The sequence below is a fragment of the Neodiprion fabricii genome, chromosome 3 (assembly GCF_021155785.1).
Source record: "Neodiprion fabricii isolate iyNeoFabr1 chromosome 3, iyNeoFabr1.1, whole genome shotgun sequence".
NCBI lineage: Eukaryota > Metazoa > Arthropoda > Insecta > Hymenoptera > Diprionidae > Neodiprion > Neodiprion fabricii.
The window spans coordinates 4,987,313-4,999,862 of NC_060241.1; the positions used below are offsets into that span (position 1 = coordinate 4,987,313).

General features: G+C 40.7%; 1 protein-coding gene across 3 annotated transcripts in view; it reads right to left on the bottom strand.

Moving 5' to 3' along the window:
• Positions 1-12,550, bottom strand: part of LOC124177744 (disintegrin and metalloproteinase domain-containing protein 10-like) — an 86,428-nt gene that overhangs the window by 38,648 nt on the left and 35,230 nt on the right. For all 3 annotated transcript variants that reach the window (XM_046560505.1, XM_046560504.1, XM_046560506.1), the window contains exon 3: positions 9,937-10,055. In XM_046560505.1, coding sequence (XP_046416461.1) covers positions 9,937-10,055 — 119 coding nt within the window. The remainder of the gene's footprint in view (positions 1-9,936; positions 10,056-12,550) is intronic.

A 12,550-nucleotide genomic window follows, 5' to 3' on the forward strand; every position in this document is an offset into this window, starting at 1 on the left:
TGCACGAGCTCGTTAGCGAAATTTTCCAATTAAGTTTTATACACGCTGCATACAACGCGCTTCGCGAATCTCACGTACGTACGACGAATGTGTTCGTTATTATACCTATCGTCATGCACTTGCGCCAACCGATATACCCACCCTGTACAAACGCCTCCCCTATGAAGCCTCTGCACATATGTACATATATATATATATATATACCCTCAAAACGATTCTCTCGAAATTGTTCCGATGGCTCGTGGGAGGCTCGCCGTTGTTGATTAACAATTGGATTACGGTTAATTACTGGGAATGACTACTGAATCAGTGTAAACGCCAAAGCGCAGCAATTTCTACGCGTAGCTTCGAACACGATTACTATCCGACGTTTCCCCTTTCGCTCTTCTCGCCGTTTTCCCACCGCATTCGATAATTATCAATCTGTTTCGAATCGCGGCGGTGCGCCCGTATTATAACCTCCTCCTCCCCCCCCCACCCCCCCTTTTTTTTCTCTCATCTTTCACGTTTCACCTTCTCTCTCTTTTGCACAATACTTTCATTCAACTATCGGCAACATTTCTGACTGAAACAAGTATCGATATTTTTTGTTTTTTTTTTAATGATTGAAAAAATAAAATAAAATAAAAATTTCGCGGTACTTCAAGACTCGTATCAACGTTGATTCTGAACGCTGAACGTCGCGTCGATGTGTGTAATTTAAAAATCTGATAGCGCAGATTTTTCGTTTGCAGTATAGAGCAAAGCTGCTGCTCGAAGTTGTCCCTCGAGTCTTGTGAATAATGCAATATTTCTCCACTCACCGGGCTAGTTTAGCCCCCCATACATAACAGGATACCGGTTTACCTTCGCTCCTTCGCCTTCTTTCCTCCGCTACTTTCCACCCTCCATCGCTTACCGACAATCATTATTTAAGTTTATAGTTACGTTGCATAAATATTGGATATAAGCGCATATACTTGTGTATATACGTATGCATGTATATTCACGTATACTCGGCGGAATCGACCCGTTCGCGAATCGTGTAATAACGGTGTCGAGAAAAAGCGAAGATGCAGGAAAAACCTGGCTGCTTGGCCGCTGGCCGATCAAACGTAGGTATATGAGAATATCCCTTGCGTGGTGAAATATTGATGCTATGCAGAAACTTTAATTCGCAATTTAAATGCACGCCTTTTATACAGCGTGGCTCGCTTCATCCTTGAATCATCGTTACGCCAATTTGTCAGGGTCTTGAAACACGTCGAATTTTTCATTTCATTCGATTCCACCTGAAACTCCAACCACTGACTAACAAGGATACAGATTCTGTTACGTCAGCAATGATTAATTGAAATGTGCAAAAAAAAAAAAAAACAATTTAAAAACAGGGTTCAAAATTGATGAAAGTGAAAAATTGATAAAGTTTAATTTTTTGTAAGAGAATATTTAAAAAAATATTTTTACTCTTGCTTCAAACAGAAATTTTTTGCCCCCTACCCTTTTTTGTGTGCACGCGCGTGTGTGTGTGTGTTTGGAAAATAAAATTCAGAGAAGCTAAATTATTGTTCGAATTAATGACAAAAATGGAAATCATACGATTACGTAATTTCTTTAAAATGAATTGGTGATCTGAATATTTTACATGAAATTTGATGGTGCCAAATTCTTGGCCGTTTCATCAAACTTCGCTCTAATTCAATTCGACTCAATAGAGTTGAGTCACATTGACTTTTACGTATTTGTCCGAAAAAGCTCACTCGGTTTCTGCGGTATTTTAAATTAACTTATTTCAATTCTATCACATTCTAAATTACATAAATTTCCATTGGAAATACGTTTCAGTAATCGATCGACTTGCGTCATTGATTCTTATGCGCTTTTTCCAAAAAAAGCTCACTGGATCCTTGCGGTATTTCAAATATACCGATTTCAATTCTATCAGATTTTAAATGAGATAATTTTCGATTGGAAATACGGTTCAATACTCGTTCGTATATTTTTTGATAAAATATTGTTCGATTAAAGAAGAGGAAAAAAAAAAAACAACAGCAACTCGAAAATAGCAACAAATAAAAAGAGAAAAAAAAAAGGAAAAAAAAGGTGTTAATACACCGAGATAAAACTGAATTCTCGGGTAGGTAGCGCACGTGGCGAAGGGTTTCGATCGATGAAAGGGTGAACGATGAAGGGCCGAAACCTTGCATCGATCATCGTGCGTCGAGCTTTTACGGACGGGGCGGAGGCGGGGTAAAAGGGGGCGCCCGATTTTATGCCAAATTAATCAATAATGGGGGAACGCTTCGGCGAGCTTGAAACCGTCACGCACTCATCTGGTCATCGAGGAGCAAATTCCCGGTTTGTAGCCGCCACCTGCCTGCCTGCCAACATTTGGTCGCACAGCTAACCGCCAGATGACGATCGTGTGTAAGCTTTTGACCAAAACCCACCCGAAAATTGGTCCACTAAAGCTTACCCCAAACCGGCTGGGATCATCGCGCGGTGATGCGATGGTTCACCGCATCCACCCCCACCCCTCCTCCCCCTGACAACCATCTCGACCTTCGTTCCTCGTCTCGGTCTGCGAAGGAGAAAGTTTTCGAGCTTTTTGAACAGGGGTTGTTTGCCTATTTTTAGTCACCTCTGCGTCGAGATTCTTTCCGTCTTGTTACGCTTCGCAATTTCATTTCTCCGATTCGGTATTATTGACCGGTTTTTTCACGTCGTGTTGGAGTGGATGAAATTTTAAAAAAAACTAAATTCATTTCACGAGGTTGAAGGACTTTTGGTAGGAGAGAAAGTTACTTTGCAGCTTTGGGATTTTCTGGATTTTAGTGAACTGCGATTTTGAGGAAATGTTTTCACTTGTATTTTGGAGTTTCAAGTTATAGTTGAGATACGAATTTACGACGAGGATCGTACGTCGTTTATTGGATTCGGTATTTATTGTTAAAAACTTTTAATCAAGTATAAAGTATTTCAACTTTTAGGTTTAAATCAAGATTGTTGAAACTGATCGAGTTCACTCAGGATTCATATGAGTTTGGGTGGTTATTATTTGGGGTTTCAAAAAAATTCTGATCCGTTCGTCCCTCGGATTTTAACTTCATTTATATGAGAAAAAATCTGTGCGCGACTAAATTTTTTCCCATTTAAATATATCAGACTTGCAGATATTTTGAATAACACCCCGGATAATAATACACCAAGAACCGTAAATCACTCAAATATTGTCACATCACCCAAAAAATTATGTCGAACGAGACTAAATCGTGATATACCTCGAAAATGATGAAACATCCAATAAACTTCCGGTTATTTTCAGAGGCTTACACAGGGTATTGTTCCAGAGACGTGCAAAGTCCCAGATTTTTTTACCGCCCAGATCGTTATTAATATAAAATGGAAACTGGCAGCATCGTAAAAATTCATGGTATTTTAATGACAAAAAAAAAAAATCAAGTCTTCAAGGACATCCCTTACCATTGCGATAAATTGTCGAAGATTTTCTTACCCCATAATCGGATCCAATTTGAGGGAATGGAAGCATGAAAATTTTTCCAAATCCCAAATAATGACCTAGCTTGAATTTAGTTTTGAAAGTTTCTTTGTTTAAAAAATTTGAATTTGTTCGTACCGAAGCACGTCGAGCACTCTTCGATGAAGTTCCTCTTCTCTTTTAAACTTCCCCACTAGAGTATAGACCGTATAACAACCAGAGGCTGTAACCGAACTTCACACGATACGCATGCATGCATGGATGTGTGCATTGGCATATGAAACCGATAATGTGCTCCGCGTAGCGAGTATAATCCGATTACGACCACATTGGTGCATATCTGTATCATGAAGCATTTCAATAAGCTCGGTTAGTTATATTCGTTTGCGGTTCGCTTTGCCTACAGGCCTGAGGTATAAGGTGGAGATTTAAGAGAAGGAGGAGCCGGAGTAATTAAATGACAATAATACGTCAGAAGCCAGTCGAGAACTCTCCTCCTCCTAATGACAATTCCAATTCATCCTTTACATCGGGCTACTGCTCTACTTCGTCTCTACGATCATCTCTCGTATTTACTGCACCGAGTGAAATTTTTAGTTCCGGTTACCGCTCGGTCCTTGACCATTTTCATTATTTACCACAATCGACAAAATATACATCTAGGTACAAAATGATGATTAGTTTTTTGGCTGTTACCGGAAAGTCTAGTATCCGTTACTATTATTCTATTTAATTTTTCTAGTTACCGTAACAAATGCAATTTTTCTCAGTGTGGCAGTCAATTTGTCGAACAAGCGAGTCCGAGAAGTGAAAAATCGGGACAAGTTACATCGGAAGATGCGAGATCCTTTCGTAGTCCAAACTTGGATCGGGATAATTCTTATCTAGGATATAATCGATCCTGTTTAAGTTGACGATAGTTGACTTTTCCCTCGGTAGCTAGACAGTCCTAGAATTTGGCGTCGAATCTCCCTTCCCTCTCTATTTTCTAACCCGAAAGAATCCTTTTTCCGGAAAGCGTGTTCTGGCCCGGGGGACTCGACGGCTAGGAGCCAGAATCGAACTGTAAAGGCCAAGTACAAAAGACAGCATTCAACATTCAGAGTTGAACGCCGAGTCGCCCCCTCGATTCCGGCTCTATTATAGACGACGGCCGCCTTGCAATTTCAGCCATTCTTGATCTGCATATCTCTAAATGGAATCGTCCTTTTCCTATTCCCATCTCTCGCCCTTTATCTTCACCTCTCTCTCTCTCTTTCTTTCCTCTTCACTCCTTCCCTTTCAACGGCGTTCATTACCATCTCATTATCCCCCACATCGCGGGCTGTTTCTCAACACCGAGGTCCTTTGTGCGGTTAAAAATCAAATATCCGCTCAGGGACGCGGAACTGTGAAGTGCGAAAATGTTATCTCACCCACTCTCCGTCCTTCAATCACCCCCCTTTAATGTTTTATTGTTTGTTTTTTCTTCGTGTTTTTCGTTTTTTTTTTTTAAATCACTAGACTCGATCGTGAAATTTTACCTTTGACGAGTTGACGCGAGTTTCACTAAATTTACAGATACTTTGTTCCGCGTTAGAGATGTACCGCAACCAACTTCGAAAGCTTTAAGAATTTCACTAACTTTGAAACAAGACTTTGGGGGAGTCGAGGGAATTCGAAATCGTTTCGAACACCATCGACGACTCGACGAGCTTTCGTAAAATTTGACAAATTTTTACGCGCCATATAAATCACCAAGTTGGAAAGCTTCCGCGAGACATCAACGGTTTCACAGGATTTCGAAATCAGAAGACTTTAAGCTGTCCTGCACCGACTTCAATACCGTTTCGAAGAGCTTTGGAAACGTGACCTGTGCCTTCGTAAAATATCTCGACGATACTTGGCTTTACCGAAGACACGATGAGTTCGATAACCTTTCGCAAGAATCCTTGGATTCTATTGACTTTGAAAATCCTTGTAAACTAAAAAAGTCGAATTGTATTAATTCCTATTGAAAATTATCTTTAAACTCATCTCATCTTTGTCCCATCCCCGTTACGCTTTTCCGTTACAGACTATGTTAGGTATATGTCTGAAAATGAACGAATGGAAATGTCACACCGTCGACGTTACAACGTATTAAAAAGAAAAAAAAAAAAACGAAGTGGAACGGGCGTTTAGGGTGCGGCTAATGTCGCAGGGTTGCTCTTTCGCGTGATTTTGAAAAAGTAGGAAGAAAAAACAAACAAAAGAAAAAGAAAAAGAAAAAGCAAAAAAAAAAAAGTAACTGGAAAGAAAGAGTCTTCTTGTTGCGGTTAGCCCGCGAGCCCCTCTCAAAGGTATCTGATTAGCGTTCATCCCGGGTTATTTCAGGACCCTCATCCCAAGGATCATGCCAAGCCTCGAGCCAGCCGGAGGGTTATGAATGTCGAGGTGGGCCGAGATGGCTAGGATCCAGGACTCGATTCCTGTCCCCGCCTCTCTCGACGGCTGCTGCTGCTGCTGCTGCTGCTAAACGCGTAATCGTCGGCTCGGCGTGTCCGTGAATAATTTCTCCGCCATCCGGGGGTTTTCCTTGCAAAAAAGAAGTAAAAAAAAAAATAAAAGATTATCGCTTCCGGGTTTACCGGGACGAAATTCAAGAGCAAACCCGTCCGAGACCCGAGGAGAGGAGATCCTCGAGCAAATATTGGATTGTAGGTATAGAATTACTGCTGCCCCTTTTGCCCTCGACTCCCCCCCCCCCCCCCCGTTATCCTCTCGCCGAAGGACGAGTAGGATCTCTGCCGTCTAGTCGTGAGGCGATATAATCGAGAAACAACTGACCACTTCGAAGCGTAACGATGAGAGGATGTCCATGTATCAGGCGGGGGTTGGGGGCTGGGGGGGGAGGGGGTGAAATCGAGAAGAGGAAACGAAAGCGACAAAGATATTTGCCGTATACCTACGTCGAGATGTCCGCGAATCCGGGAAAATAACGAAAATGATATTTCTTATTTTATACCTTCTATAACGGATCGGTTTTCCCGTCTTTTGATGGTTATCGAACAGCGAGGAATTCCTTTTTTGCCTGCACCGAACACCCGGTACAATTGGTACTTACACACTCGAGATTCCCGCTGAGAAACCGTAATCGCGTATCGTCGATCGTTGAAATTGCCTCAAATTCGCGATACGTTTGTCCGTTGTTTTGTTTTATTTTTTTTTCTCTCTCCTTATTTTTCCTTCCCTACTTTACGAACTATTTTCAATTTAACCTTTCCTCTGTACTACTATCGGAACGATGTTTTCATTTTTACCTTTCTAATGTTTGAAACAGGTTTTTCGGTACGAAAGATCCTTTTTTTTTTTGTTCGATACCGAACTTTGATACTGAATTGAGAAAAAACGATCAGACCTATGTTTTATCTTTTCGTTATCATCCGGATAAATATTTGTACGGATAAATTTTTTTTCACTTTAGAAATACACGCTTCATCGTTAAATATATTTCTCAAAAATTTTCCACGGACAGAATTCACAAGCAATTCATATACCGGATAATTTTGCTTTCTTTAAAAATCTGATTACCGTCGGTTCTTTTTACTCGGTTTCTTATATTCGTTTCCTTATATCTTTCATACCATTCCTCCTTTATTTTTCTTCACCTCGTATAGTTTGGCTTTTAAAGCAACAAAACTTGGTTCTTGTTTTATTTTTTTACATTTATCCCTCATATTTTCTTCTTCGTTTTCTTCCCGGTTGATAATTGGCACGCCGTGCTAATTAAGCAATAAAGCTTCCTACTTTTCAAGCTATACTCATCTCTCTCTCTTTCTTTCTTTCATTCTTTCTTTCTCGCTGTCTCTTCCTCGAAACTTTGAACCCGACCTCCTCTTTTCTTTAACTCCTCCTTGTTTCCTCACAACTTATTTTTAGGTTTTACTTTTATTTCCGTTTGCTCCCTTCCTTTACTTTTTTTCCCTCCTTCTCCCTCTCTCTCTCTCTTTCTCTTCTCCTTTCTTCTTCTTTAGTTTCCCCGCGTTGCACCCGTTGGGCTCATTAGAGTCCCGCCGGAACGGCTTAGCGCTTTCTTTGTTCAATAAATTGTATGGTTTTCAAATTACCTTTCCCCTCCTGTCTCGCTCAATTCTCACCCACTAGAAATGCCGGAGGCTCTTGTTTTCAGTGGTATCGAAATCCACCATCCCAATTACTCTGTCTTCTACATTTGTTCATAAGCATCGTTTCCTTTTTCGTTTTTTTCAAAACTTACCTTATTCACATACATTCCTCCTGTATCCTCGAGATCACGTTATCACCGATTAAAAAATTTCCCGCAGAGTTGAAGAGAAGGGAAATTTTTTGTACGAAAAGCCTCTCAGCGGGGAAAAAGTATTTCAGATTACGAGCAAAAAAATTAAAAAAAAAAAAAGAAGGAAAAAATGGAACAACACACAGCGAGCAAATGAAAAATGCACAGTCGCTTGTATCCGAGGAACGTTTACCTTTAAGGGAAGAGATTATCTTACGCCTCGTTCACCTCTAAACCGAGAGGGGTCACATTACGTCGCTTTGGGGTCGATCTTAAAAAAAAATAAAAAAATAAAAAAAACAACACAACCCTAAACCCGGTTTTTCCTGCCCCACTTCGTCGTGCGGTAACCGCGGCAAGGAGGAAGTGTAAATATGTAAACTTGTCACCCAAAGCCTCAAAAACCGCTTTGCCTGCCTAATTTCCCGACTGACATCGTGCTCACGGTACAAGTCTTATGCCTAAATCATCCTTCGCTTGAAGTTTGGAAAATAATTTCTGTTACACCAGCTGCAGGAATTTGAAATTCAACCGAGTAATGTTGTCTCATTTTCACCGAGTTTCGAAGAGCGGCTCAAATTCCCTGAATTTTTAACCCGCCAGCACTACCCGTCGAGCTTTTTACTTTTATTTTCCTCCCCTTCATCCCTCCCCCCCCCCCCCTCTTTCATTTTACGAGGCGTCAAAGTTTTATTACACTCTATATATTTCTGGTTACCGGGTGAACGAGCTTATGAGTCTAACCGGCATAAAGTCAGGGGATATATAACTATTCCTACACCCTTGCCTGCAATCGTAGGTATACACACACACACACATATATATATATATATATATATAATATTCCATTCTCACACCCAGCCGTTATTCTCACGGAATCTTCACCGTCCAACCGGTTGTCCAAACTTCCGGCTAGAGACGCCGATAAGCTTCTTAGTACTTGACGAAAAAAATATTTCATCTTATTCCGCGGGGATTTTGGGGCGGTGATAATAACATTCTGTGCCGATTGGTCCGAAGCTCGATCTTATACTTTATAGTGACAATGAATCGTGAGACTATTTTGAAAGAAATTGAAGCAGACTTGTGTAGTTTTGTCGATATTTGTAGGGATTTTTTTTTTTTTTGTTTCTTTTTTTCTCTTACAGTAAAGTCACAAGACTTTAGGGTAAACTTGCCGCATTGAATTATAGTAATTTCAAGTGGATGGTTTTAGTAATTTTGATAAAATTCAACTCACAACATGACTAGAATTGGTGCCTCAATTTGAAGTTCAATACCTTTCAAATATTTCTTTAAATCAATTCAAATCCACGGATTTAATTTATTTAACGCGAATCGAAGGTTTCCACATAATTAAATTCGAACAGATTTAAAGGACTTTTGCAACCGAATCGTATACTTGATTTCGGTTATAATTAAGATCCTCTGGCTCGAATGATCAGTACCAAAAAGTATAAGAGTATAGGCGGATCATCGGAGCACATGTATCAATGCCAACCGAGAGCCGAAAGATTTCCAAAGTTCGCGGTGTAATATATAACTGAAACGTGTGCCGAAAGGATTATGGAAAAAAAAAAAAAAAAAATACTCGAAGAAAAGTTGGCGACATTTTTTCTTACCGTCCCCTAAAGGATTTAAAGAAGGGGCATAAAACCGCTGAAAATGAATGATACAAGCTCGAGAGAAAGATTTCTCGGGGTGTGTTACAGATGCTCCTTTAACCCTCCCACCATCCCTAAGGTTCCACGTGTGTGCGCATGCACGTGGGTGCAAGCGAGGTAGCTGAGGGGTGGTGGCTATAGACGTGAAAAAGACAGTGAAAGCCGCAGGAGGTAAGGGAACGATAATAAAAAATCAATACCGACGGAAATAACCGTTCGAACAAGTGTAGGTATATATACCAGGGACGGTGGCAGAGGGCAGAGAGCAAAGGGCAGAGGGTGAAGGGGAGGGTCGAGAGGGTGGTTTTCACGTATTCATAACTTTGCCAGGTTCAAATATCGTCTTCTTCGTCTCACGCTGCGCCACCGTTTCTCCTCCTCCTACTCCTCCTCCTCCTCCTCTCACATCCTTTCAACCCCTTTCATCCTCAAAATACCGGAACAATTTTAGCCCGAAGTTTTTAGCCGCACGTATGTATGATTGTACCAAGAATCGCATTTGCTACTACAGCTCTCACCTATAATACTACCGATGTATGCTCGGTTCGTGTCGAAGGGAATCGCGCCCTTCGAACTCTCGAATACCGCGTCTTCGGCGAACAAATTTCCGTCCCGCACCAGCTTGATGGTCCAGCTCCTGAAATCAGACAAAACGAAGACGTTAGAGATAAATCGGAATCCGAAAATCATTCGAGCCAATTTCAACAACGGTCAAAGTCTGGAACTCTTAAGCGGCATTCGGTGATATTCGGTTTTTTTATTTTTTTTTTTTTTATTCGACTCAAAGACTTTGTTTCCGGTTATAGAATTAACATTCGAAGAGTCAAGGTCTGCTCGAAACAGTCTCTCCATCTTTAGTTTCTGCGAGATGTCTTTTCGTCAATATTTCATTACCCTACCTTACGATGACCTCAAAACCATTGAACACGATGTAATTGATCGATGATGAATAGCCGTGGATCCGGCCGTCGTGAATAGAAGAAAAAGGGAACGAAGAGGGTGGGGAGGAAAAAGTTGTCGTAGCTTATCTGCGTCCTAGATTCGGACGTTTCAACGTCGATGTAAAAAAAGGACTCGACCCTCCTCCTCTTTTACCTTCCACGATCCTAATTACCTTATACCTATATACGCGACCCGCGTGTTGTGAATAAAAAAGAAAAATAAAATAAATAAAAAAACCGGCGTTTACGACTGCGCGACGTATAACCAGCTCCGGTTTATCTCCGCGTGTTTATCTTTCACCCTGTGAAAGAGGAACGGGATGGCATGGAAAGTAACGGTGGGGTAGTGAATTTTCTAGTGATAGATCGCTACGTTGGACAGCCGAGTTTGCAACCCTGCAGTATCGACTCTGTACTATAATCCGGACCCGCAAATGGACTTGGCAATCCTTTTGTACTCTCTTCTCACGCGAGTCGTGTAAGGTGCTACTCCGAAACTTACCGCCCTGATTTTACCGCGATCAAATCTTCACGAAGGTCTTTTAATGCAGGCTGCTTTCACGTTATAAGTAGCAATACAAGGCCGGCTCCGAATACCGATTCCTGTGCCCACATTTCCAAGATCCAGATATTTTTTTCTACAACGTTCTAGAAAAAACGTTTGTGTGTCGAAAGTGTCGGTAAAATATCGTTACAGGAATCTGCACTCAGAACCGGTCTTACATTGTTCTAGAACGTTCTAGAAGAACGCTTGTGTCTCCTGAGTGTCGGTAAAATGTCGGTACAGGAATCTGTAACTAGAACGGGCCTTGTATCGATATTATTATAAATATGACTTTCCCAGCTCATTGGTTGTTCCTCCGGCTTTCTTTCCCAAGCTTTTCCTTCTTATCTTCTTTCGATCAATTTATGGAGAATCAGTCTTAGAGGCAGTCGGTTTTAACGGAGAAATGTGTGTAAGCAGTGCGCCCTGAGGGATTGTAATAAGGAGACTGGTGAAATGAAAATGGCTTTCGCGAGTTGGGCACGTGCCGGGTTTATAGTTGCGCTGGTAAAGCTCGCGAGCTTATGCAAAGCTCGGCAAGTTCCGTTACCCCCTCCGCATCCACAGTTCGCATCAAGCTCCTACTCCTCGGAGAGAAGATCACCCCAACCTTGTTTCGCTCTTGTGTATTAGGTCACCGTGAATGTAACTCTCTTCAACCCTGCATGATCACGGAGCTCCGCGAGCGTGTATTTAAAGTACATTACCTCATGCTCTGTATACAATGTAGGTAGGTACCTTCGTACTAAGTTGAAGATCACGGTCACAGTTGTTCGGCAAATAAGGGTTCTTACACGCGTGCCGAATTTCCGAGGTCCTGCGTAATAACGGAACGAAAATCACGTATACGAAAGTCGAGGTAGAAGGAAAATTTATACGATGGTTAATAATAACGCGGCTTTTGAATCACTATTCCGTATATATTTTAGTTTTTTTTTTTTTTTTATTTCTTTCCCCAGTTCTCACCATTTGTCATATTATCGTAACGGAATTTTCGTGCGACTTTGCTGGTGAAAAAAGTTAAGGGATGAACGTGGAGGGCGTTGAAAATACCATGAAATATTATCAGTTTCACGAGACTTGTTTAAATCGATTGTATCGTTGGAAGTCTAATGAGGCTTAAAAAAATTTTGCTTCTCTTTTTTCAGGGGGGTATGTGAAATTTTAGAAAGTTGTTTAAAAAGTAAAATATTCAAATTTTCTTGCTCGATATCACGACAAAATCCCGTAAAATCAAAACGAGTGTTAAAAAAATATTATAAAATCTGCAATGACTCACGAAGCTTGTAACATTTTCGTAAAACGTGTACAAAAAATTTGTAGATTATGTACGTAATATTTCGCGCAGCAAATCTTGTACATAAAACTTTGCAACAAAATATTTCGCAACATAATTTTTTTATAAATTTGACGAAATCCTGAGGAAAATAGGTATCAAACTTTTGATAATATGGTGAAAAATTCTCGTTACACGACGAAATCCCTCGTGAAAAGAAGGGCGAAAAGTGTATAAAAAAAAAAAAAAATCATGTATCCGATAATCGACGTTTGACAAGGGATCTCGTCATACAAGAGCGACCACCCTCGATAGGGTTATAAGTATATCCCGGTATATCCCTAGTTTTTTTTTTTTTTTATGAAATACTC